Source organism: Canis lupus, chromosome 26 (genome assembly GCF_011100685.1).
Source record: "Canis lupus familiaris isolate Mischka breed German Shepherd chromosome 26, alternate assembly UU_Cfam_GSD_1.0, whole genome shotgun sequence".
NCBI classification, from domain to species: Eukaryota; Metazoa; Chordata; class Mammalia; order Carnivora; family Canidae; genus Canis; species Canis lupus.
Window position 1 is genome coordinate 27,618,841 of NC_049247.1, and position 27,835 is coordinate 27,646,675.

The 27,835-nt window shown below is 45.9% G+C and overlaps 2 protein-coding genes and 2 gene segments (V, D, J or C); all 4 read left to right on the forward strand.

Annotated features, from left to right (window-relative positions):
- LOC119869150 (immunoglobulin lambda-1 light chain-like) overlaps positions 1-27,835 on the forward strand; it is a 1,083,218-nt gene that overhangs the window by 977,529 nt on the left and 77,854 nt on the right. Inside the window, exons 1-2 of one of the 4 annotated variants that reach the window (XM_038575763.1) lie at positions 20,424-20,580; positions 20,948-21,239. The exons of the other annotated variants lie outside the window; for them this stretch is intronic. Of the exons in view, the coding sequence (XP_038431691.1) occupies positions 20,439-20,580; positions 20,948-21,239 (434 nt within the window). The 5' untranslated portion in view covers positions 20,424-20,438. Of the gene's footprint in view, positions 1-20,423; positions 20,581-20,947; positions 21,240-27,835 lie in introns of those variants that run through there. 4 annotated transcript variants of the gene reach the window in all.
- LOC119866215 overlaps positions 1-27,835 on the forward strand; it is a 743,285-nt gene that overhangs the window by 678,580 nt on the left and 36,870 nt on the right.
- The window catches only part of LOC119877599 (immunoglobulin lambda-1 light chain-like), a 153,915-nt gene that overhangs the window by 71,605 nt on the left and 54,475 nt on the right, over positions 1-27,835 (forward strand). The window lies entirely within an intron of this gene.
- LOC119877602 lies at positions 17,112-17,972 on the forward strand. The segment is given in 2 exon segments: positions 17,112-17,290; positions 17,444-17,972. Coding segments are annotated over 2 exon segments (471 nt in total).

Below are 27,835 nucleotides of genomic sequence, written 5' to 3' on the forward strand. Positions count from 1 at the left end.
GGCAACTTGCTTTTTTCTTTGACTTTTCCATTTCTCCCAATTGCACACAATGGGAATCTCCAGATTTATACTCATACAATTCATTCCCTTAAATAGATGTTTGTCAACTTTTTATTATTGATGAAATATACTTCATTTTAGATTTTTGCTTTGAAACAATACTGCAAGATGCTTTTTTTAATATAAGATGATTAATTTTTCTTTGTATTGTTAGGAAACAAAACCCCCAATTTGGAATTGTTGGTAAAATACTCTGTACGTTTTATTTTATTTTATTTTATTTTTTAATAATAAATTTATTTTTTATTGGTGTTCAATTTGCCAACATACAGAATAACACCCAGTGCTCATCCCATCAAGTGCCCACTTCAGTGCCCGTCACCCAGTCACCCCCACCCCCCACCCTCCTCCCTTTCCACAACCCCTAGTTCATTTCCCAGAGTTAGGAGTCTTCATGCTCTGTCTCCCTTTCTGATATTTCCTACCCATTCCTTCTCCCTTCCCTTCTATTCCCATTCACTCTTGTTTATATTCCCCAAATGAAAGAGACCATATAATGTGTGTCCTTCTCCAATTGACTTATTTCACTCAGCATAATACCCTCCAGTTCCATCCATGTTGAAGCAAATGGTGGGTATTTGTCATTTCTAATAGCTAACATTGCATTGTATACATAGACCACAACTTCTTTATCCATTCATCTCTCTTTTAAAAAAAATTATTTTTATTGGTGTTCAATTTGCCAACATATAAAATAACACGGAGTGGTCATCCCGTCAAGTGCCCCCCTCAGTGCCCGTCACCCAGTCACCCCCTCCTGTTGCCCTCCTCCCCTTCCACCACCCCTAGTTCATTTCCCAGAGTTAGGAGTCTTTATGATCTGTCTCCCGTTCTGATATTTCCTACCCATTTATTCTCCCTTCCCCTCTATTCCCTTTCACTATTATTTATATTCCCCAAATGAATGAGAACATATAATGTTTGTCCTTCTCCAATTAACTTATTTCACTCAGCATAATAGCCTCCAGTTCAATCCATGTTGAAGCAAATGGTGGGTATCTGTCATTTCTAATGGCTGAGTAATATTCCATTGTGTACATAGACCACATCTTCTTTATCCATTCATCTTTCAATGGACACCGAGGATCCTTCCACCGCTTGGCTATTGTGGACATTGCTGTTATAAACAAAGGGGTGCAGGTGTCCCGGGGTTTGCATCTGTATCTATGGGGTAAATCCCCAGCAGTGCAATTGAACAGTCGAAGAGCAGGTCTATTTTTAACTCTATACACTAACAATGAGACTGAAGAAAGAGAAATTAAGGAGTCAAACCCATTTACAAATGAACCCAAAAGTATAGGATACCTAGGAATAACCTAACCAAAGTGATAAAGGATCTATACCCTAAAAACTATAGAACTCTTCTGAAAGAAATTGAGGAATATACAAAGAGATGGAAAAGTATTACAAGCTCATGCATTGGAAGAATTATATTGTGAAAATGTCGATGTTACCCAAGGAAATCTACACGTTTAATGCAATTCATATCAAAATACCATGGACTTTCTTCCGAGAGTTAGAACGAATTATTTTAAGATTTGTGTGGAATCAGAAAAGACCCCGAATAGCCAGGGGAATTTTAAAAGAGAAAACCATAGCTGGGGGCATCACAATGCCAGATGTCAGGTTGTACTACAAAGCTGTGGTCAACAAGAGAGTGTGGTACTGGCACAAACACAGACACATAGATAAATGGAACACAACAGAGAACCCAGAAGTGGACCCTGAACTTTATGGGCAACTAATATTCGATAAAGGAGGAAAGACTATCCATTGGAAGAAAGACAGTCTCTTCAATAAATGGTGCTGGGAAAATTGGACATCCACATGCAGAAGAATGAAACTAGACAACTTTCTTTCACCATACACAAAGATAAACTCAAAATGGATGAAAGATCTAAATGTGAGACAAGATTCCATCAAAATCCTGGAGGAGAACACAGGCAACACCTTTTGTGAACTCGGCCACAGTAACTTCGTGCAAGATACATCCACGAAGGCAAAAGAAACAAAAGCAAAAATGAACTATTGGGACTTCATCAAGATAAGAAGCTTTTGCACAGCAAAGGATACAGTCAACAAAACTCAAAGACAACCTACAGAATGGGAGAAGATATTTGCAAATGACGTCTCAGATAAAGGGCTAGTTTCCAAGATCTATAAAGAACTTATTAAACTCAACACCAAAGAAACAAACAATCCCATCATGAAATGGGCCAAAGAGATGAACAGAAATCTCACAGATGAAGACATCGACATGGCCAACATGTACATGAGAAAATGCTCTGCATCACTTGCCATCAGGGAACTACAAATCAAAACCACAATGAGATACCACCTCACACCACTTAGAATGGGGGGAATTAACAAGGCAGGAAACAAAAATGTTGGAGAGGATACAGAGAAAAGGGAACACTCTTGCACTGTTGGTGGGAATATGAAATGTTGCAGCCACTCTGGAAAACTGTGTGGAGGTTCTTCTTTATAAATTTATTTTTTGGTGTTCAATTTGCCAACATATAGAATAACACCCAGTGCTCATCCCATCAAGAGCCCCCCTCAGTGCCCATCACCCAGTCACCCCCAACCCCCGCCCACCTCCCCTTCCACCACCTTCGGTTCATTTCCCAGAGTTAGGAGTATCTCATGTTCTGTCTCCCTTTCTGATATTTCCCACTCAGTTTTCCTCCTTTCCCCTTTAATCCTTTTCACTATTTTTATATTCCCCAAATGAATGAGATGATATAATGTTTGTCCTTCTCCGATTGACTTATTTCACTCAGCATAATGTCCTCCAGTTCCATCCATGTCAAAGCAAATGGTGGGTATTTGTCATTTCTAATTGCTGAGTAATATTCTATTGTATACATAGACCACATCTTCTTTATCCATTCTTCTTTCAATGGACACCAAAGCTCCTTCAACAACTTCTTCATCACTCTTCTGTAGAAGGGCATCCTGATTCCAACCATAGCTTGGCTATTGTGGACATTGCTGGGTGAACATTGCTGTGCAGGGGTCATTTCATTTCATTAAATTTCTGTCTTTGGGGAAAATACCCTGTAGTGCCATGGCTGCATCCTAGGGTGGCTCTATTCTCACTTTTTCAGGAGACTCATTTTAGACATAAGGACACCTACAGCCTGAAAATCAAAGGTTGGAGAGCCATTTACCATTCAAATGGTCCCCCAAAGAAAGCAGGGGTAGCCATCCTTATATCAGATAAACTAAAATTTATCCCAAAGACTGTAGTGAGAGATGAAGAGGGACACTATATCATACTTAAAGGATCTATCCAACAAGAGGACTTAACAATCCTCAATATATATGCCCCGAATGAGGGAGCTGCCAAATATATCAATCAATTAATTACCAAAGTTAAGACATACTTAGACAATAATACACTTATACAAGGTGACTTCAATCTAGCGCTTTCTACACTTGATAGGTCTTCTAAGGACAACATTTCCAAAGAAAGAAGAGCTTTAAATGATACACTGGACCAGATGGATTTCACAGATATCTACAGAACTTTATATCTAAAGGCAACTGAATACACATTCTTCTCAAGTGCACATGGAACTTTCTCGAGAATAGACCACATACTGGGTCACAAATCAGGTCTGAAACGATACCAAAATATTGAGATCGTCCCCTGCATATTCTCAGGCCATAATGCCTTGAAATTAGAACTAAATCACAACAAGAAGTTTGGAAGGACCTCAAACACGTGGAGGTTAAGGACCATCCTGCTAAAAGATGAAAGGGTCAACCAGGAAATTAAGGAGGAATTAAAAAGATTCATGGAAACTAATGAGAATGAAGATACAACCGTTCAAAATCTGTGGGATGCAGCAAAAGCAGTCCTGAGGGGGAAATACATCGCAAAACAAGCATCCATTCAAAAAGTGGAAAGAACTCAAATACAAAACGTAACTTGCACCTAAAGGAGCTGGAGAAAAAGCAGCAAATAGATCCTACACCCAGCAGAAGAAGAGAGTTAATAAAGATTCCAGCAGAACTCAATAAAATCGAGACCAGAAGAACTGTGGAACAGATCAACAAAACCAGGCTTTTGTTCTTTGAAAGAATTAATAAGATAGATAAACCATTAGCCAGCCTTATTAAAAAGAGAGAAAAGACTCAAATTAATAAAATCATGAATGAGAAAGGAGAGATCACTACCAACACCAACGAGATACAAATGATCTTAAAAACTTATTATGAGCAGCTATACACCAATAAATTAGGCAATCTAGAAGAAATGGACACATTTTTGGAAAACCAAAAACTACCAAAACTGGAAACGGAAGAAATAGAAAACATGGACAAGCCAATAACCAGGGAGGAAATTGAAGCAATCATCAAAAAACCTCCCAAGACACAAAAGTCCAGGGCCAGATGGCTTCCCCGGGGAATTCTATCAAATGTTTAAAGAAGAAACCATACCTATTCTACTAAAGCTGTTTGGAAAGATAGAAAGAGATGTAGTACTTCCAAATTCGTTCTATGAGGCCAGCATCACCTTAATTCCAGAACGAAAGACCCAACCAAAAAGGAGAATTACAGACCAATATCCCTGATGAAAACGGATGCAAAAATTCTCAATAAGATACTAGCCAATAGGATCCAACAATACATTCAGAAGATTATTCGCCATGACCAAGTGGGATTATCCCCTGGATGTAAAGATGGTTCAACCCTTGTGAAACAATCAATGTGATTGATCATATCAGCAAAAGAAAAAACAAGAACCATGTAACATGTTCTTTATCCCATCATCTGTCGCTGGACATTTTGGCTCCTTTCAGTTTGACTGTTGTGGACATTTGTGATAAGAACATTAAGGTGCAGCTATCCAGTCATTTCTCCACATCTCTATCTTTGGGGAATATACCCAGTGGTGTTAATTGCTAGATCATTGGCTATCTAATCTTCATGAAGAACCACAATATTGATTCCCAGAGTTGGTGTGCCAGCTTCCATTACCACCAACAGTAAAGAGGGATCTCCTTTCTCCACGTCGTGCCAATATTTGTTGTTTCCCATCTGGTTAATTTTAGCAATTCTAACGGGTGATATCACATTGTGGTTCTGATTTGTATTTCCCTGATGACAGGTGAGGTGGAGCATTTTTTATTACCTGAGTTTTGGCTAAATGTAGGTCTTTTTGGAGAAATGTCAGTTCATATCTTTTGCCCGTTTCTTGGCTGCACGTTTGTTTTTGGGTCTTGTGTTTGATGAGGTTTTTATAGATCTTCCATACAAGCCCTTTATCTGGTATGCCATTTGCAAATATCTTATCCCTCTCTGTCAGTTGTGTTTTGGTTTGCTGTGACAACAAACCAAATATTCTTTGTTGACTATTTGCTTTGCTGTGCAGATGCTATGTATCTTGATGAAGGCCCAATAGTTTATTACTATTTTGTTTCCCTTCCTTCAAGAAACGTGACTTGCAAGAAATTGTTGCCTGCGTTCTCCTCTAATATTTTGATGGATTCCTGTCTCACATTTAGATGTTTCATCCATGTTGAGTTTATCTTTGTGTATGGTGTAAAAGAATGGTCTAGTTTCATTCTTCTGCATGTGGTTGTTCAACACTTGCAACATCATTTGTTGAGACTGTCTTTTTCCTTTGAACATTCTGTCCTGTTTTGTTAAAGCTTAGTCGACTATACAGTGAAGGGCTTTTTCTGGGTTCTCTATTCTGTTACTTTGTTCTACATGTGTGTTTCTGGGCCATGATCATGCTGTCTTGATGATCACAGTTTTGTAGTAGACTTTGAAGAGAGGCATTGTGATGCCACACCTTTGATTTTCTTTTTCAACGTACCTCTGGTTATTCAAGGTTTTTCTAGTTCTACACAAATCTTAGGATTATTTGTTCTAACTCTGTGGGGAAAAGGGTCCATGGCGTTATGACAGGGATTGCAATGAATGTGTAGATTGCTCTGGGTAGCATAGACATTTTAACAATATGCATTCTTCCAATCCATGAGCATGGAATGTTTCCCATCTCCTTGTGAATTCATCAATGTCTTTCATAAGTGTTCTGTAGTTTTAAGGTACAGATCCCTTATCTCTTAGGTTAGGTTTATTCCTAGGTATCTTATTGGTTTTGGTGCAATTGAAATAAAGGGTCCCAGGATTGAGCCCTGTATCTCACTTCTTGCTCAGCAAAGAGACTGCTTCTCACTTTCTTCCTGCCCCTCCCCTAACTCATGCTCTCTCGTTCTCTCACTGTCTCCCTCTCTCACTTCCTCTCTCAAGTAAATAAATAAAATCTTAGAAAGAAAAGAAATACAAATGGAATTTGCCTTGTTTTTCCAGCTTTATTTAGATCTACATATATAATCTTGTGTGAGTTGAAGGTATGCAACATGATGTGATACACATATATGTGGTAACACGATGACCCCAAATATGATTAGTTAAACCATCCATCACTATATACACTTGACTTTCTGTTCTGTGTCTGTGTGGTGAGAATATCCAAGATCTGCTGTTTTCACAACTTTCAAGGACACAATACAGTATTGTTACCTATAGCCACCAAGCTGCACATTACATCCCAATAACTTACTCATCTTATAACTGGAAGCCTGTACTCTTTGATCAGCATGTTGTCATTTCTCCTACCCTCTGACCCTGGTAATTATCCATCTACTCTCTATTCTTATGAGTTCAGCCCTTTTAGATTCTATATACAAGTGAGATCATAGAATATTGATTTTCTGTCTCACTTCTTTTACTTAACACATTGCCCTCCAACTTCATCCAAGCTGTCACAAATGGCAAGGTTCCCATTTTCTTTTAGAGCTAAATAATATTCCTCTGTGTGTGTGTGTTTGGGTGTGTGTGTATGTCAATTGCTTTATCCATTCATCTATGGATGAACACTTAGGTTGTGTTCTTGTCTTGATGATTATGAATGATGGTACAATGAATATAGGGATGCAGATATATCTTCGAGATATGATTTCATTTCTTTGGATTTATATGTAGAAATGGGATAACTGGGTCATATTGTGGTTCTGTTTTCATATTATTGAGGAACCTGCGTGAGTTTTCCATACCGTGTGCACCAATTTATGTTAGATTAGGATTTGCACATGCTGAATCTCCATTGCCCAGCCACTACCAGATGAATGAACATAGGTTAAATGTGGGTTGATAGGGTTAGAAATGAATAGGATGGCGAGGTTTTTGCAGTCTCTACTATCTTGCCCCTGGGGTTACATAACATGCCCATTTACATTGTGGTCTACAAACAACTTGCTGACTACATCAGTGACCTGAGAGTAGAGCTGTGTGCAGTGTCCACCTCCACTGAAGAAGACATTTTCCATGGCATGAAACAGTAAACGCACAACACAAGTGCTTGGTTTCCGGTAACAATTTCTTGGATTTAGAGAAAAGAAACCTTTCAGGGAAACCATAATGCAAAAGGAAATCTGACACTTTCTCAGCTCCTTGGGCCTCAGTGAGGAAGGGACTCAACAAGAACCAAGGTCATGGTGATCTTCAGGGAAATTCACATCAGGAAAAGCTGGTCCTACCCAGGGGAAAAGCAAGTTATTGACTAAGCAGTGCTGGAAAGTTCCAGGGGAACTCTCATTGTGCTTTCAAAACTAAAATATGGCCTATTTTTAATGCTTCAGAAATTTCTCTCTCCTGTTACAAAAGCAAGTGACTGCTACTGGGGCTTTACAGAACAGCTGGTCCAATAGAAATTAAATTCAAAACACATACGTAGGTAAACGTTTGCCAGTAGCTACATTTCAAAAAGGAAAAAATGAGTAGAATTTGGTTTCATAATATATTCTGTTATGTTTAATACTTGAAAATATGACCACTTCAATATGAATTAAATATTAAATGATTGATGTTTTTTACATTATTTTTATGCTATTTTTATGCGAAGTCTATGAAATCCGGTGGGTCCTTAGGAACTATAGCTCATCTCTATTGGGACTACCCACATTTCATTCTCAACATCTATCTACAGCTTCTGATGCACAGTGGACAGGGTAGGTTTATTGCATGATGTTTCCTAAGGGTAAATATCCTTGCAGTATAGACTCACAGCCAAAAAGCTGTTTTTTCCAGGAACACACTGACTCCAACACCATGAAGATCTCAGCACCCTTCCGAACAGACTCAGGGAGGACAGACACTGGAAGAAAGAAGGGAAGGTCATGACAGGAGAGGCCCAAGATGGTTGGGATAAGGGGAAAAGGAGCATGGTAAGAGGACAGGGCAGGGACGGATGGTAACTCAGGCTCTGGGTTTTGTCTTGCATTGGAAACGACTTGTTCATCATATGGTGAGGTTGAGAAAATCATTCTGTCAATGTTAGTTTCCTCATTTAAACAACCAATGGAACATTTGTGCCTTAATCATGCAGCTGTTGTTTTTTTTTTTAATTTCTCAACGAGGTGGAACATATAAACACTCACCAAGGGTCTAGCATCTATTGAGGACTGAAAAGTAGTCATTCTGTGGCACTAGCAACACATGTAGGGTGACATCCTGGGGTCACCAGAGGGAACTGTGAGTCTTGTTTTGGGACCCTAAGAAGTCCAAATCCCGTGGGCTATGCTCAAGTACAAAGAGTGTGACTTCTTCCTGTAAAGATACTTGTGTAAAATCAACTCTCCACTCTTGAAACTCACACCTGGTCCTTCTTCTGATCTCAGGAAATAACCAGCATGAGGCTCTTGGGCACAGGGTTCAGACAAGAAGTTATTTAGACAGACACACTGAAGAATGGAGAATAGATTTGCATCTCATGCTCCTCCTTCTCTGAACTGCAAAAAGAGGATAAGATGGGAGTTGGAGAGGACATACCCAGGTGAGAAGTCTCAGAGCAGAACTCCTTGAAGCCTCTCCCCATCATGGACTGGGTTCCTTTTTACATCCTGCCCTTCATTTTCTCTACAGGTCACGATTCCCCCTCCCTGACATTTCCCTCCAAGCATGGTGCCTCTGGACCTCTGTCCAGTATCTGGTACACTCAACATCATTCTTGTCTTTTGTGTTTTCAGGTTTCTGTGCATTGCCCGTGCTGACCCAGCCTACAAATGCATCTGCCTCCCTGGAAGAGTCGGTCAAGCTGACCTGCACTTTGAGCAGTGAGCACAGCAATTACATTGTTCAGTGGTATCAACAACAACCAGGGAAGGCCCCTCGGTATCTGATGTATGTCAGGAGTGATGGAAGCTACAACAGGGGGGACGGGATCCCCAGTCGCTTCTCAGGCTCCAGCTCTGGGGCTGACCGCTATTTAACCATCTCCAACATCAAGTCTGAAGATGAGGATGACTATTATTACTGTGGTGCAGACTATAAAATCAGTGGCCAATACGGTTAAGCCACAGTGACACAGACAAATAGGGAAGTGAGGACAAAACCTCTCACCCTCACTCTTTTCTTCCCTGTGGGGATTCAGGGGAGCTGCTGCCTGTCCCTCTCCAGGGCCCTGAGACCTTTGACTCTTCTTGCAAACCCTGCCATCCTGTACCTCAGTTCCAAGACTCAGGTCAAAATTTAGGTCATTTTGACACAGAACATTCTCTTTCCTCTCCATAATGCTTGAAAAGATCAAAACTATCCAGGCAAGAATTTGAGTCTAAGGGGGACATATGAGCTGAGGACCCCATAAGCCGTCAGACCCAGTGCATACATGATGGGTCCCTGTTCAAGGAATGGACAGAGTCTCAGGGTTCTGGAGTTGATCGAGGAGGTGGATTCAGTGAATATCTTCACTGTATCTTCATCATGAAGTATAATAGGACCCCTGCTAGTGTTGAATATTCAAAAGGACCAAGAGAGCTGAGCAGATCAGCAGTCCTGCCCCCGGGGCCTCCAGGCCCTGCAGACGGAGAGCTCTGTAGTTACTGCGGGAGCTGAATCCAGGGCTCCAGAGCTGGCCACCGCCACTGCGGTTGCTCCTCCTGGGGCCTCTCGGGGTAAACAACCCCCACTGAGCCCTGCACCAGGCAGGGGGCAGAGCAGCTCCCCCAAGTTCTAACACCTGATAATCAGCACAACAGGCCCTTCCCCCAGAAGACCAGTTAGACAGACAAGTTCCAGGGGAAGAAAAGGGACTTAAAGTATACAGAATCAAAAGACACTCCCCCATGGTTTTTTGTTTGTTTGTTTGTTTTGTTTTGCTTTGCTTTTTCCTTTGTTTGCTTCCCCCACTCCTTTTTTCCCCTTTCTTTTTCTTTCTCTTTTTCATCTCTTTTTTTCTTCATTTCTTCCTTTTTTATTTTTTCTTTTTCTCTTTTCTTTCCTTCTTTCTCTCCTCTCTATTTCCCCTTTTCCCAATACAACCTGTTTTTGGCCACTCTGCACTGAGCAAAATGACTAGAAGGAGAACCTCACCACAAAAGAAAGAATCAGAAACAGTCCTCTCTCCCACAGAGTTACAAAATCTGGATTACAATTCAATGTCAGAAAGCCAATTCAGAAGCACTATTATACAGCTACTGGTGGCTCTAGAAAAAAGCATAAAGGACTCAAGAGACTTCATGACTGCAGAATTTAGATCCAATCAGGCAGAAATTAAAAATCAATTGAAGAGATGCAATCCAAACTAGAAGTCCTAACGACGAGGTTTAACGAGGTGGAAGAACAGGTGAGTGACATAGAAGAGAAGTTGATGGTAAAGAGGGAAACTGAGGAAAAAAGAAACAGCCAATTAAAAGACCATGAGGGGATCCCTGGGTGGCGCAGCGGTTTGGCGCCTGCCTTTGGCCCAGGGCGCGATCCTGGAGACCCGGGATCGAGTCCCACGTCGGGCTCCCGGTGCATGGAGCCTGCTTCTCCCTCTGCCTGTGTCTCTGCCCCTCTCTCTCTCTCTCTCTCTCTCTGTGACTATCATAAATAAAAAAAAATTTTAAAAATTAAAAAAAATAAATAAATAAATAAAAAATAAAAGACCATGAAGACAGATTAAGAGAAATAAACAACAGCCTGAAGAAGAAAAACCTACATTTACTTGGGGTTCCCAAGGGCGCCGAAAGGGACACACGGTAAGAATATGTAATTGAACAAATCCTAGCTGAAAACTTTCCTAATCTGGGAAGGAAAACAGGCATTCAGATCCAGGAAATAGAGAGATCCCACCCCCTAAAATCAATAAAAACCGTTCAACACCTCGACATTTAATAGTGAAGCTTGCAAATTCCAAAGATAAAGAGAAGATCCTTAAAGCAGCAAGAGACAAGAAATCCCTGACTTTTACGGGAAGGAGTATTAAGGTAACAGCTGACCTCTCCACAGAGACCTGGCAGGCCAAAAAGGGCTGGCTGGATATATTCAGGGTCCTAAATGAGAAGAACATGCAACCAAGAATACTGTATCCAGCAAGGCTCTCATTCAAAATAGAAGGAGAGATAAAGACCTTCCAAGACAGGCAGGAACTAAAAGAATATGTGACCTCCAAACCAGCTCTGCAAGAAATTTAAAGGGGGACTCTTAAAATTCCCCCTTAAGAAGTTCAGTGGAACAATCCACAAAAACAAGGACTGAATAGATATCATGATGACACTAAACTCATACCTTTCAATAGTAACTCTGAAGTGGGGCTTAATGACCCCATCAAAAGGCACAGGGTTGCAGACCAGATAAAAAAGCAGGACCCATCTATTTGCTGTCTACATGAGACTCATTTTAGACAGAAGGACACCTACAGCCTGAAAATAAAGGTTGGAGAACCATTTACCATTCAAATGGTTCTCAAAAGAAAGCAGAGGTAGCCATCCTTATATCAGATAAAGTGAAATTTACCCCGAGGACTGTGGTGAGAGATGAAGAGGGACACTATATCATACTTAAAGGATCTATCCAACAAGAGGACTTAACAATCATAAATATATGTGCTCCGAATGTGGGAGCTGCCAAATATATCAATCAATTAATTACCAAAGTTAAGACATATTTAGACAATAGTACACTTATACTTGGTGACTTCAATTTAGTGCTTTCTACACTCGATGGGTCTTCTAAGCACAACATCTCCAAAGAAACAAGAGCTTTAAATGATACACTGGACCAGATGGATTTCACAGATATCTACAGAACTTTACATCTAAAGGCAACTGAGTACACATTCTTCTCAAGTGGGCATGGAACATTCTCCAGAATAGACCACATACTGGGTCACAAATCGGGTCTGAACCGATACCAAAAGATAGGGATCGTCCCCTGCATATTCCAGACCATAATGCCTTGAAATTAGAACGAAATCACAACAAGAAGTTTGGAAGGACCTCAAACACGTGGAAGTTAAGGACCATCTTGCTAAAAGATGAAACGGTCAATCAGGATATTAAGGAAGAATTAAAAAGATCCATGGAAACGAATGAAAATGAATATACAACCGTTCAACATCTTTGGGATGCAGCAAAAGCAGTCCTAAGGGGGAAATACATAGCAATACAAGCATCCATTCAAAAACTGGAAAGAACTCAAATATAAAAGCTAACCTTACACATAAAGGAGCTAGAGAAAAAACAGCAGATGGACCCCACGCCCAGCAGAAGAAGAGAGTTAATTAAAATTTGAGCAGAACTCAACAAAATCGAGACCAGAAGAACTGTGGAACAGATCAACAGAACCAGGAGTTGGTTCATTGAAAGAATAATAAGATAGAGAAACCATAAGCCAACTTTATTTTTTTTTAAAGAAAACTTTTTTCACGAATCTTTTTTTTAATTTTTTATTTATTTATGATAGTCACAGAGAGAGAGAGAGAGAGAGAGAGAGAGAGAGAGAGGCAGAGACATAGGCAGAGGGAGAAGCAGGCTCCATGCATCGGGAGCCGACATGGGATTTGATCCCGGGTCTCCAGGATCGCACCCTGGGCCAAAGGCAGGCGCCAAACTGCTGCACCACCCAGGGATCCACATTAGCCAACCTTATTAAAAAGAAGAGAGAGGAGACTCAAATTAATAAAATCATGAATGAGAAAGGAGAGATCACTACCAACACCAAGGAAATACAAATGATTTTAAAAACGTATTATGAACAGCTATACGCCAATAAATTAGGCAATCTAGAAGAAATGGATGCATTCCTGGAAAGCCACAAACTACCAAAACTGGAACAGGAAGAAATAGAAAACCTGAACAGGCCAATAACCAGGGAGGAAATTGAAGTAGTCATCCAAAACCTCCCAAGACACAAGAGTCCAGGGCCAGATGGCTTCCCAGGGGAATTTTATCAAATGTTTAAAGAAGAAACCATACCTATTCTACTAAAGCTGTTTGGAAAGATAGAAAGAGATGGAGTACTTCCAAATTTGTTCTATGAGGCCAGCATCACCTTAATTCCCAAACCAGACAAAGACCCCACCAAAAAGGAGAATTACAGTCCAATATCCCTGATGAACATGGATGCAAAAATTCTCAACAAGATCCTAGCCAATAGGATCCAACAGTACATTAAGAAAACTATTCACCATGACCAAGTAGGATTTATCCCCGGAACACAAGGCTGGTTCAACACTCGTAAAACAATCAATGTGCTTCGTCATATCAGCAAGAGAAAAACCAAGAACCATATGATCCTCTCATTAGATGCAGAGAAAGCATTTGACAAAATACAGCATCCATTCCTGATCAAACTCTTCAGAGTGTAGGGATAGAGGGAACTTTCCTCAACAGCTTAAAAGCCATCTACGAAAACCCCACAGCAAATATCATTCTCAGTGGGAAAGCACTGAGAGCCTTGCCCTAAGACCAGGAACAAGACAGAGATATCCACTCTCACCACTGCTATTCAACATAGTACTGGAAGCCCTACCCTCAGCAATCAGACAACAAAAAGACATTAAAGGCATTCAAATTGGCAAAGAAGAAGTCAAACTCTCCCTCTTTGAGGATGACATAATACTCTACAGAGAAAACCCAAAAGCCTCCACCCCAAGATTGTTAGAACTCATACAGCAATTTGGTAGCGTGGCAGGATACAAAATCAATGCCCAGAAATCAATGGCATTTCTACACACTAACAATGAGACTGAAGAAAGAGAAATCGAGAGATGAATGGATAAAGATATGGTCTATGTATACAATAGAATATTACTCACCCATTAGAAATGACAAATACCCACCATTTGCTTCAACGTGGATGGAACTGGAGGGTATTATGCTGAGTGAAGTAAGTCAATTGGAGAAGGACAAACAGTGTATGTTCTCATTCATGTGGGGAATATAAATAATAGTGAAAGGGAATATGAGGGAAGGGAGAAGAAATGCGTGGGAAATATCAGAAAGGGAGACAGAACATAAAGACTCCTAACTCTGGGAAACGAACTAGGGGTGGTGGAAGGGGAGGAGGGTGGGGGGTAGGGGAGAGTGGGTGACGGGCACTGAGGGGGACAGTTGACGGGATGAGCACTGGGTGTTATTCTGTATGTTGGTAAATCGAACGCCAATAAAAATTAATTTATTAAAAAAAAGCAAGCAATGTGATTGATCATATCAGCAAGAGAAAAAACAAGAACCATAGGATCCTCTCAATAGATGCAGAGAAAGCCTTTGACAAAACTCAGCCTTCATTCCTGATCAAAACTCTTCAGAGTGTAGGGATAGAGGGAACATTCCTCTGCATCTTAAAAGCCATCTATGAAAAGCCCTACAGCCTATATCATTCTTAATGGGGAAACACTGGGAGCCTTTCTCCTAAGATCAGGAACATGACAGGGATGTCCACTCTCACCACTGCTATTCAACATAGTATAGCCTCAGCAATCAGGCAATAAATAAATAAATAAATAAATAAATAAATAAATAAATAGCATTCAAATTGGCAAAGAAAAAGTCAAACTCTCCCTCTTCTCAGATGACATGATACTGTACACAGATTCCCAATTTCACCAAACCACAGACAAGGCTAGTTTACAAATCCTCCCATGCCAAATTCCAGGAGATATGGACTGGAATATTGAAAATGTGATAAATATAGTAGTAATACCAGTAAGTGTAAAGATTTGGGTGTTCAACTGAACGTACCATCAGAAAGATCATCCCTTCCTCTGATGACCAAACTGCATTAATAGGGAGCAGGAAGCACTGATGTTGATTCCTAAATACAAAAGATATGGTGGCTGTGGGATATCACACAGGTTTACTTGACATTGACCCTTTCAAATGGGCCATACTTTGCACTGCACTCTCTATTTTGTAAACAAATAAAACAAAAAACAAAACAGTGGCCTAAGCCAGGACATTTATCACGGGGACAACTACAGGAATGGCAACTGTCCTGCTTCCTGCAGCATGTATACGACCTGTCTGTGCTGGGCTGGGCACAGCAGTGGGGCTGCTGCCTGTCGGAGGTTGGAAACCCTGGCACCCACCTCTTCTCATAGGACAGGGACTATGGGGTGACCAGCAGGAGGGAAGCTCCTGGTCAGGGTCCTCCTCCACCAGCAGGGGACAGCAGAGCTGCATCATGAGCAGCAGGACAGAGGCTGGGGCTGCCTAGGGGGAGATTCCCAGTAACACCAGGCCTCAAGTCAGCAGGGGTCAGGATCAGTCCTCACAGATTGTTGGGATGATCTTTCCTCTCTCCTCAGGCTGCAGAGACCGTATTCTGAGAGACACAGCTTCATCCAGAGTATTGATGGGAGTCCTGACACAGGAGGAGGAAATGCAGGTCCTCCCACCGTCCACCAGTGATCCCGGGCACTTAACCTCTGTACTGGGCACATCCAGACACCCCGATGACTCGCTGTCAGCCTCCTCATCCCTCCTCCAGGCCAACGCTGACCCTGAGCTGTAGCTTCTTGCTAAGGAACAGCTGAAGGAGGGAGAGCTGGGAACAGGGAGACCTTGGTCCCTGGAAGGGGTGTCAGCAGCCTCCCTGTGAGACTGTCTCCAGAGTGAGGTGGGTTCTTCTAGCTCAGGCCACAGCCCTGTCACGGGGCTGTCCCTGTGCAGTGACAGGATCTGCTCCCTGCAGGGACATTGTCTCAACTCCCGAGCTCACACCTGTGAGAATGTGTGACCTTGGGGACCCACACAAAGACCAGGAAGTCTAAAGACTGCTCCCAGTAGCTCTTCATGCCCTTCACTTGTTTACATGGAACACTGATGAAAAAATTAGGATGGCCAATTTCTGGTCTCCTGTGGGATGAGGGCTGTTGTAGGGATGAGAGCAGCACGTGTCTGCAGGTTAGACTTGGGAGGAATCTCCAACATCTGGGGGTTGGTGAACAAGTAAACTCCCCAGTAGATGAGATGAAGGAACCTCAGAAGCAGAGGGTTTCCCATTGAAGTGCCAGGCCAAGCTTGGTTCCACACGGACTGTGGGGGACGCATAGGGGACGTGAGAGGCAGGAGGAGGTGGGTATTGAGGCCACAGGACCCCCATTTCCCTGAATCAGGGGTTTTCTGCATCTCTCAGCCGACCCACATCACCCCACAAACAGACTCCTGCAGGGCCCTGAGATAGCCCAGCACAGCACTCAAGCAACGTCGTTTCCTACAGTCATAAGGTCATATTCCAGGAATTTGACTGTGATGCCAGAAATTGGAAACCAACGAGTGCTTTTCATTTTTTTTTAAAGAAAAAGATTTATTTATTTTTTTTAATTTTTTTAAATTTATTTTATGATAGTCACACAGAGAGAGAGAGAGGCAGAGACATAGGCAGAGGGAGAAGCAGGCTCCATGCACTGGGAGCCCAATGTGGGATTTGATCCGGGGTCTCCAGGATCACGCCCTGGACCAAAGGCAGGCGCTAAACCGCTGTGCCATCCAGGGATCCCGAAAAAGATTTATTTATTTGAGAGAGAGAACAAGTAGGAGGAAGGGCAGAGGGAGAGGGAGAAGACGCTGCTAAACAGGGAGACCAATGCAGGACTTGAGCCCAAGACCCTGAGACAAGACCCTACCAGAAGGCAGATGTTTAACCAACTCAGCCACCTAAGTGCCCCTCAAAGGTGCCTTTCAGACCAGAAAGCTTCGTGGAGGCAGCTGGGGACTCTGCTATCCTTCTCAGTCACCTGTTCTGCCTCTCAAGTGGCTAACCCAGTTAGAGCCCCACGGAGGATTACATTTGCATAACTACTAAGGATCACTGCCTCTTGTGCCTGGAGGGAATAAAAGAAGCCTGGGTGAGCCTGCCCTGCACTGGGTCTCAGGAAGCAGAGCTCTGGGCACGCCCACCATGGCCTGGACCCCTTTCCTGCTCCCCATCCTCACCCTCTGCACAGGTGCTGTCCCTGGGCCTGCCCAGCCCCTCGGCCCCCACAGGATGGAGATGGGTCTGACCTGAACCCTGAGCTCAGCCTCAGCAAAACCTCACTATTGGGTCCCTACGATAAGCCCTTAGGCCTCACACCAAGCCCTCCTCTCCTGTCTTTCAGGCTCCATGGCCCCCACTGGGTTGAATCAGGCTCCCTCCATGTTGGTGGCCCTGGGACAGATGGAAACAATCACCTGCTCCGGAGATATCTTAGGGAAAAGATATGCATATTGGTACCAGCATAAGCCAAGCCAAGCCCCTGTGCTCCTAATCAATAAAAATAATGAGCGGGCTTCTGGGATCCCTGACTGGTTCTCTGGTTCCAACTCGGGCAACATGGCCACCCTGACCATCAGTGGGGCCCGGGCTGAGGACAAGGCTGACTATTACTGCCAGTCCTATGACAGCAGTGGAAATGCTCACAGTGACACAGACAGATGGGGAAGTGAAACAAATCCCCTTCTCCGTATGAGTCATTCTCTCCTCTGGCGACAGGAGGCCCATGGACAAGCAGGGGGCAGGTCTGGCCCAGGCCCTCATATGTGAAGTTCCCTGGCCTCCACCCCCACCCCCTGCTTACCAGGAGCTCTGCACAGGGACGGACAATGGGGCATTTGTGCTGAGAGACTCGGTTGCCCTGGTCTCTGGGCCTGGGTATGAACTGGAAATCTAGGGTGGGGAAAAGACCCAGGGAGCCTTTTCTCTAGTGCACATTATCTCTACATTCTCTGAGTGCTATGAGCCACTGTTCACACAACTGACCAGGATCAGTGTCCAAATTTCCCAGAACAGCTGAGCTGCTAAAGCCCTAGGCCATAAGTGAAGACCCCTCCACCTGCATGGAACAGATGGGGACAGTAGACACAGGGGTCACCCACACTGCTCTTCAGGACTCACAAGCCCCCCACTACTGCCTGGAGCCTCTGACAGCTCACAGGGCTGCAACTCGTGGGGAAGTGCTGTTGGCCCTGAGATCTGCTGCCCCATGATCTGTCCCTTCTCAGAGAGCCTGAGTAGAATGATGTCCTGATGCCTGGATCCCTGTCCTGCCTCATGCTCCCAGGTCCTGAGAAGTCCCAAGGATAGAGCTCTCTGCAGGAAGGAGGCCTCATCTGAAGGCTAATCTCTGTGGGTTGCTCTCCTTCTGCCCAAGATGATATCCCTTCTCCTTCCACTCCTTCCAGATTTTTTACACAGGCACTTCACCATCTCAGAGTCTGCCTCCAGGAACCCATTCCGGGATGGCTGGCATCACTACTACAGTCCTCAGGGAACAGAGTAGGCCCCTGGATATACCCATGACCTCTCAGGTTCTCTCCCCCAATCCCCAGTGTGCATGTCCAACCTCCCTGGAGATGAGATCATTTCATCTATTTTTATACAGTGAGAAAAGGATCAGACATACCGGTGCTCTGGGTTCTGACAGACAGTTGGATAGTCACATCCCCCCTGACGGTAATTTGGGGTGGATGGGGACAGTGCCCTCGTCCTACAGAATGGCCAGAAGATATGCCACCACAGGAGACACACAATGGGTGTGGCCACAAGTCTACCCCACATCCTACACAAAAATATCTCTTTACACACGCCTGACCCAGAAATATGGACAGAAAACAATGATATGAAATGAGTTCAGTCTGTCAATGTGACGCATAAGAAGCCACCGGGTCCCCCTTGTCCACAGGAGATCCACTCAGATCCATTTGTCTAGTCTCATTCTTTCCCTCAAAAGAGGCAATGTCCGCAGAAAGGACCCCAGACTCGGACACTTCTTTGGACAAGTGCTGCACCACAGGGTCGATCCTGACCCAGAGGAATTTCAACGTGGCAATGGTTTGGATATTGTATGAATATAGGAGAGAAGCTGGTAGAGACTGTGTGCTGTGTCACCAGAGCAAGGGTGTCCACCCTGCTCCCCCACTCACAGCATAAATCTATGAGGCAGGGCCTCTGTCTCCTTCACACTGATCCCCAGGACAGAATGTCTCCCAGACCAAAGTGGGGCTGAATGAATGTTCACTGAGTGTTCTCAGATCCCTATATGTGGAGCAGGAGCCACCACCACACTATTTGGGCCCAGCACCCTGAGTCTGCACCAGTAAGAGGCAGTCTCTGCGTCCTATGTCCCCCAGGCACCAGGTCCTGCACCCCACCCATGACAGCCCAACAACCCAGAAGTGTGTGCTCTGAGGCCCCAGGGGATGTCACCTCCTCAGCTGAGCTTATACCAATGTCCAAGGAGAATCTGATCCCCACCTACCTGGTCTAGAGGCTGGCAGGGTCCATGAAGAGAAGAGTAACTTCTGTCCTGGGTCAGCAGGGCAAGAGCAGGGAACCAGGATGTGAGCAGTGGGCTCTCCATCTCCACCTGGACCAGGGACTTTCTTTCCCTGGGCCTCTAGCAGCCAGTGTGTAGTGGCCACCAGGGGGCAGAGGAGATGACCTGGCAAAGCCACCTGCACAGGGGGTGAGCCTGGTATCAGGGGTTCTAACAGGAGGGGAGCTGAGTCACTGGGCCCAGAGACTGAGGGGAAAGGTGCAGGATTTCTGCAGTATAACCTTGGACACTGATGTGAGTTCTGACCTGTGTCTCTCAGACTCAGGGGTCTCATAGATTTTCCTCTGTCACTAGCCCAGCTCCAGGACTTCACGGCTCTCCTGCCACCCCATTCCTGCTACATCAGTCACTGCCAGACTTAACTGAAGGTTTGGATCTGTCTCTGGCACTGAGGGCACCCTGGGGACACTGAGGCACAGCATCTATATCCTGCCCTAGGACAACCCGCATAGTCAGAAAGCTACAACACCTACAGGGCTTGCAAGACCTCCATGTGCCCTTAGCAAGAGAGAATTTTGTTGAGGCTTGATGCTCACAAACAGGGATCTGGGTAGGACACTGCACTGCCCTCAGGCTCCTCGTGTCTCCCAGGTGCAAAGGCTACAGAATCTAAGGGAGGAAACCAGACCTCACTAGACATAGAGGTTAAAGCACAATCCCCAGGTCTGAGACTGGGTCTGCAAGGGGCTTCCCATCCACTTCCTTGTCCCTTGGGTCTCAGCCCTGCTCTCAAAGCAGAAGCTCTTCAGGAGAAGCCCCTGAGCCCTGGCTGATTTGCATGACCAGCAGGTGTCTCCAGCAAGGGGATAAGAGAGGCCTGGGGGGAACCTCTGCCCAGGCTGTGACCTGGGAGCAGAATCAGGGCGCCTCCACCATGGCCTGGACCCACCTCCTCCTGAGCCTCCTGGCTCTCTGCACAGGTACTGAGCCCTGGTCACTTCCAGGCAAGCAGAAGCATTCTGGGACCAGTCCAAAACTGATCCTGAGTCCAGAAATGGGTGCCTGGAGAGGGTAGGACCCGAATGAAAAGGCTGGAGGAGTGAAGTCTTACCACTTGCTCACTCACTCTGTGAGAGCCTGAGGGGCTGCCCCGACCCAGGGAAAATTAATGTTGTCTCCTTTGTTCAAAGGCTCCATCCACCAGCTATACCCACGGTACCAGGGGTGAGATGAGGGGAGGTAGAAACAGACCCCCAGAGACTTGTTGGGGCTGAGGTCAGGCACGTGGGGTTCTCTTTGAATTGAGACCGAGAGGTGGGAACCCACCTCTTCTTTTCTCTCTTGCAGGTTCTGTGGCCTCCTATGTGCTGACACAGCTGCCATCCAAAAATGTGACCCTGAAGCAGCCGGCCCACATCACCTGTGGGGGAGACAACATTGGAAGTAAAAGTGTTCACTGGTACCAGCAGAAGCTGGGCCAGGCCCCTGTACTGATTATCTATGGTGATAGCAGCAGGCCGACAGGGATCCCTGAGCGATTCTCTGGCGCCAACTCGGGGAACACGGCCACCCTGACCATCAGCGGGGCCCTGGCCGAGGACGAGGCTGACTATTACTGCCAGGTGTGGGACAGCAGTACTAATGCTCACAGTGACACAGGCAGATGGGGAAGCGAGACAGAAACCCTTTCTCCTCTGTGTCACCCTCTCCTCTACCCCGGGGTTGGTCACAGAGCAGGAGCGGGTCTGCCCCAGGCCCCCTCATTTGAGGTCCCCAACACTACTTCCTACCCAGTCGCCAGCAGGTCTGCACCTGGAGGTTCAGGAGAGCATTTACAGCTCACAGCACTAATTTTCCCTGGTTCTTTGGCCTGGCTGTGAACAGGGGCCTCAGGGGCTGGGGAGAAAAAGACACAGGGGGACCTGGGCCAGGGGCCATGCACCTGTATTTCCATTGCCATCTTGGGCTAATGCTCTTCCAAATGACGAGGCTGAGCGCTCCAGTGTTTCAACTCAGCTGAGCTCCTGACGCCCTGGGGACCTTGGTGGAGCCTTCCCTCCCTGAGTGGACCTATCAGGAGCAGGAGACATCGAGGGTCACTCACACCTCTCTTCTGGCTCACATGGCCCCCCACTGCCTGGAGCCCCTGACAGCTCACATGGGTGCAACTCGTGGGGAAGTACTGTTGGCCCTGAAACCTACTGCCCCAGGCTCAGTCCCCTTCTTTTTTTTTTTTTTTTTTTTTTTTTTTTTTTTTTTTTTTTTTTTTTTTTTTTTTTTATTTTTTTTTTTTATTTTATTTTTTTATTTTTTTTTATTGGTGTTCAATTTACTAACATACAGAATAACACCCAGTGCCCGTCACCCATTCACTCCCACCCCCCGCCCTCCTCCCCTTCTACCACCCCTAGTTCGTTTCCCAGAGTTAGCAGTCTTTATGTTCTGTCTCCCTTTCTGATATTTCCCACACATTTCTTCTCCCTTCCCTTATTTTCCCTTTCACTATTATTTATATTCCCCAAATGAATGAGAACATATAATGTTTGTCCTTCTCCGACTGACTTACTTCATCAGTCCCCTTCTCAGGGAGCCTCAGATCTAATGATGTCCTCATGCCTGGATCCCGGCCCTGTCTCATGCTCCCAGGTCCCGAGATGTCCAAGGATGAGCTACTTTGCAGGAAGGAGGCCTCATCTGATGGCTCATCCTTGTGGGTCACTCTCCTTCTGCCCAAGCTGATATCCCTTCTCCTCCCAGAATTTTTACACAGGCACTTCTCCATCTCAGAGCCTCCTTCCAGGATCCCATTCCAGGGTGGCCGGCATCACAGCCACAGTCTTCAGAGAGCACAGAAGGCCCCGGGATATACCCACAACCTCTCTAGTTCTCTCCCCCAATCCCCAGTGTGCGTGTCCAACCTCCCTGGAGATGAGATCATTTCATCTGTTTTATACAGTGAGAAAAGGACCAGACACACCAGGTGCTCTAGGTTGTGACAGACAGATGGAGAGTCACATCCACCCTGATGGTGACTGGGGGAGAATCGGGACAATGGCCTCATCCTACAGAATGGCCAGAAGATATGCAACGATAGGAGACACAGAATGGGTGCGGCCACAGGTCTACCCCACGTCCTGCACAAGAATATCTCTCTTCACCCACCTGACCCAGAAATATGGACAGAAAGCAATGGTATGAAATGAGTTCAGTCTGTCAATGCAACATGTAAGAAGCCACCGCATCCCCCCTTGTCCACAGGAGATCCACTCAGATCCACACAAACCACAGCCTGCAAATAAAGGGAATATCGGGTCCTTGCTTCCACCTGATAATGTGCAACTGTCCCGACACAACCACACATAAGTTCTTTCTTCCATAGGAGGATACAAGCTACTCTTTTGTCTGCTAGGGATATTGATCTCTGTCTCACCTGATTTGTCATCCTCAACGTGGATACTGAGATAGAAAGTTTGCTCCTGTGAACACACCTGATGTTAGGTGCTGAAGGGGTGACACAGGTGGAGGAAATGGAAACATCTGATGACAATGTAGCCAGGTGCATTCCTGCCACAGAAGGAGAAACACTGGATCCTTCTGTCCTGCTCATTTCAGCCACTACCCTGTGCTCAGAGGGGGTCTGTAACTACTCTCCTCACCACGAACCCCAGGAGCACCTTCCTTCAGAAAACACCTGAGCTAGTGATCATCCCATCAACTGGGCATGACTACAGCTTCCTTCGGGATATCTGGTCCATTATCAGACCTGCTGAACTGGAATGTGGTGCAGTCATGACTTTATCACAAACCCAGGAGCCCCCGGGATCCCCTGAATTCATACATACTCCTGCCTGACCCAGGTGTGCAGAGACATCAGTTCCCCTGCGACAGCACATCTCACCCCAGCCAGCGCCCTCTCTTATCCTGACTCATCCCAGGATGAGCTGAAAGGAGATCGGGTACACTAGGTACCCCCATAGCCAGGCAGGTAGTGTTCCCGGGGGCATCACCCAACCCCAGAACACACTCGTGTGGCTGGACACAGACTATATTTTTTTTAAGATTTTCTTTATTTATTTGAGAGCCGCAGAGAGGGATGCAGAGATATAGGAGAGTGAGAAGCAGGCTCCCTGCAGGGAGCCAGATGCAGGACTTGATCCCAAGACCCCAGGATCAGGCCGAGACAAAGGTAGACACTCAGTCACTGAGTCACCCAGGCTCCCGACAGAAACTAATCTTGAACCATTCTTCCCGCATCAGTACAGGCTCCGAACTGAATGAAGCTCAGGTGCCCAGAGCAGGACGTTAAGCGCCTTGTCCCAGGGGACCCAGTAGGACCAAGGGAGATAAGCAGAGGAAGTGAGACTTTCCATGGAGCCTGGACCCCCACCCTGTGAAGCTCAGTGAACACACAGTCCCCAGAGGAGGGGGCAGCCTCAGAATGCAGGTGCAGGTGGAAGAGGTGAGGGAGGGTGAGGCCTGGGCATTGGTGGGTGGAAGAGCTCCCAGTGGAGCCGGTGGCACTGGTCCTCCAAGGACCACACTGTGAGCAGATTCACCTGTACCCGACCACCCCTGGCACAGATGACGGGACCCCAGGGAGACAAAGTGAGGCACCAGGGCCAAGCTGTCCTTCCCAACAGACTCCATGGGGTCAGGGCCCTGTCGTCACCTGTTGTCCGCATGGCTCCCTCCTTAGGGCTGGGAGTGTCACTGTGGACTGAGCCTCCCTGTCTCCCTCAGGCCCTCTCTCCCTGCCCCCTCTCACTTGCAGGCCCTGCCTCCCCTGACCCGAGGCTGACATTCACTCCGTGTCCATCACCCTGGGAGGGCACAGGATCCTCTGCTCGGAGAATGAGCTCAGCCGTGAACATGCCTCTCTGCTCAGCAGAAGTCACGCCCATCCCCCAGCCGGTCATACACACATGAGTGACCACCAAGCCCAATTCTGAAGCTGTAACACGGGGACCTGGCCCCACTGAGGACGAGCAGACTGATGGCCAGGAGAGAGCTGACCCCTGATGTGACAGTTACCATGGCAATGGGAGCGCCCAGCAGTGATGGCGGTGACACAGAAGGATGCGCGGTGGGACACACACCCTCTGCCGTGGCCCTGCTCTCCCTCTCTCCTGCCCTCTGAGCAGCTGCTGGTCAGGCCTCAGGATCAGGTGTCCTCACTGGTCCCGGACCCACCCCTAAAGGGACTCTAGCAGGTTCTCTGCCCTCCTCCCTCCCCTCCTTGCTCACCCCTCTGCCTCTCAGTGGACAGGCTGAAACTTTTCGTGCAAAGCTGACTATCTTGTCTCTAGAGACTTTACGTCATACATCATGTGGGCACAGAGGTCATCACGTGTCACTCAGGAGGGGAGACAGATGTCTCAGACAGCACAGTCTGGCAGGAATCCCTCTTCTCCTGAGTGCAGGTGGCCTGGATGGGCCCCAAGGGCTGTGTCACCTCTGGATCTTGTGTGAGGGGTGCCCACATCATGCAGGGCTGCCTGGGGCTTCCTGAGAGGGATACATGTCCCTGCCGCCCCAGGCCCTCTCCCCTGGGGTTTTACAGAATCTGTGGAGGAAGTGCAGACACCACCTGGGGGCTACCTGGGGACTTCCTCCTGCACCACTGTCCTCCCCGGGCCCAGGGCTCATCACCTGCACCAGCTCAGTTCTGACCCACATGGACTCACACCCATGACCAGGTGACCTTGAGTGGTGGCCATGCCTACATTCAGGGCACTTCTGTCCTCCTTAAGGCAAAGACCTTCTTCCAAGACTTGAATAGAACTTTTACATAAATGGAATTTCTCTTCATGATTCTTTGAATTGTTGTTTTGAAGTTGATGTGTACACAATTGCTTGAGGTTCAAATGACAGTTGAGGAATTTATTAAAAAGGAAGAGCAAAAGCTTCCCCTATTTCCACTCTGGCTCTTCAGAGGGACACCTTCCTGGGAGTGAGAGACACAGGACAGAAAATCATTTTCCCCTCACTCATAAAAGAATGGCAGGTACAATTGGAATCCTTCCTCTAAAAGTTACTTACTAACCTGATGAACTAGAAAGTCAGTTGTAGGGGCAGCTCAGGTGGCTCAGCGGTTTAGTGCCACCTTCAGCCCAGGGCCTGATCCTGGGGACCCGGGATTGAGTCCCACATTGGGCTCCCTGCATGGAGCTTGCTTCTCCCTCTGCCTGTGTCTCTGCCTCTCTGTCTCTCATGAATAAATAAAATCTTAAAAAAAAAAAAAGAAAGTCGCTACTAGATGGGAATCCCTTGCCAGAAATAATCATTCCAGAGATTTTTCAGGTTAAAGGATGGTGGAAAGTTTCCTCTAGAGAATTAACATCTGGGGATTCTCTCCATAGTTTCTCAACAACAGGACTGTTATTGGGTGGTGCCTCCCTGGTCCCCAGGTGGCCCCCTGACCACTTGCCAGTGTCTCCAGTAGGCAGCTGGCAGACTGAGAGGAAGAAGCTCAGCACCTGGAACATTCTGTCTGAGGTTATCCCACCTCCTCTCACCTGGGCAGTCATTATCACCTGGTGCAGGGACTGCGGCTGCCATGCCCGTGCCAGCACCTGCTCCTCTATCTGCCTCTCCAGGGACCTGGGACCTGCTCTCCCTCCCCTCCTCCCTTCCCTGTCAGGTGCACCCCTCTCTCCTGTTCCTGCTCAGCTCAGCCAGGCTGTGGGGGGTTGGGGAAAGAAGTGACAGGTCATCCATGAGGGACCCCCTCAGGGACACAGGAGGCACGTGGTGTCTCTGCACAAGTCCAGGACGTCACACTTCTCCAGCCCAGCACATTCCTGCTAAAACCCAGTCACTGTCTAACCTTGCTCAGGACTGCATCTTTCCCAGGAACTGAGTGCACACTGGGGATACTGAGCCACAGAATCGATGACCTGCCCTAGAGGCTCTCCCTGGGACATTACATACAGCATCTCCATGGCTCCTTCAAAATTCCATGTATGCTTTGCCAGTGAAGAATTTTTGAGAATGGGGAAAATTAACAAAGCTGGAAACCACAAATGTTGGAGAGGATGTGGAGAAAGGGGAACCCTCCTGCACTGTTGGGAATGTGAACTGGTGCAGCCACTCTGGAAAACTGTGTGGAGGTTCCTCAAAGAGTTAAAAATAGATCTTCCCTACAACCCAGCAATTGCACTGCTGGGGATTTACCCCAAAGATACAGATGCAGTGAAACGCCGGGACACCTGCACCCCGATGTTTCTAGCAGCAATGTCCACGATAGCCAAACTGTTCAAGGAGCCTCGGTGTCCATCGATAGATGAATGGATAAAGAAGATGTGGTCTGGGATGAGCACTGGGTGTTATTCTGTATGTTGGCAAATTGAACACCAATTAAAAATAAATTTGTTATTTAAAAAAAATAAAAATAGGGCAGCCCTGGTGGCGCAGCGGTTTAGTGCCGCCTGCAGCCCAGGGCGTGATCTGGAGACCCTGGATCGAGTCCCGCGTCAGGCTCTCTGCGTGGAGCCTGCTTCTCCCTCTGCCTGTGTCTCTGCCTCTCTCTCTCTCTCTCTCTGCATCTCTACGAATAAATAAATAAAAATAAATAAAATAAATAAAAAAATAAAATAAAAAAATAAAAAATAAATTAAAAAAAGAAGATGTGGTCTATGTATACAATGGAATATTCCTCAGCCATTAGAAACAACAAACACCCACCATTTGCTTCAACGTGGATGGAACTGGAGGGTATTATGCTGAGTGAAGTAAATCAATCGGAGAAGGACAAACATATGGTCTCATTCATTTGGGGAATATAAAAAATAGTGAAAGTGAATAAAGGGGAATGGAGAAAAAGTGAGTGGGAAATGTCAGAAAGGGAGACAGAACATGAAAGACTCCTAACTCTAGGAAACAAACAAGGGGTGGCGGAAGGGGAGGTGGGCGGGGGGTGGGGGTGACTGGGTGACGGGCACTGAGGGGGGGGCACTTGATGGGATGAGCACTGGGGGTTATTCTATATGTTGGCAAATTGAACACAAATAAAAAAGAAAGAAAGAAGAAAGAAAGAAAGAAAGAAAGAAAGAAAGAAAGAAAGAAAGAAGAAGAAAAAGAAAGAAAGAAAGAAAGAAAGAAGAAAGAAAGAAAGAAAGAAAGAAAGAAAGAAAGAAAGAAAGAAAGAAAGAAAGAAAGAAAGAAAAAAAAGAATTTTCTTCAAATTTGGATACAAACAGGGATCAGAGTGGAAACTGCATTGACCTAAGAAGCCTA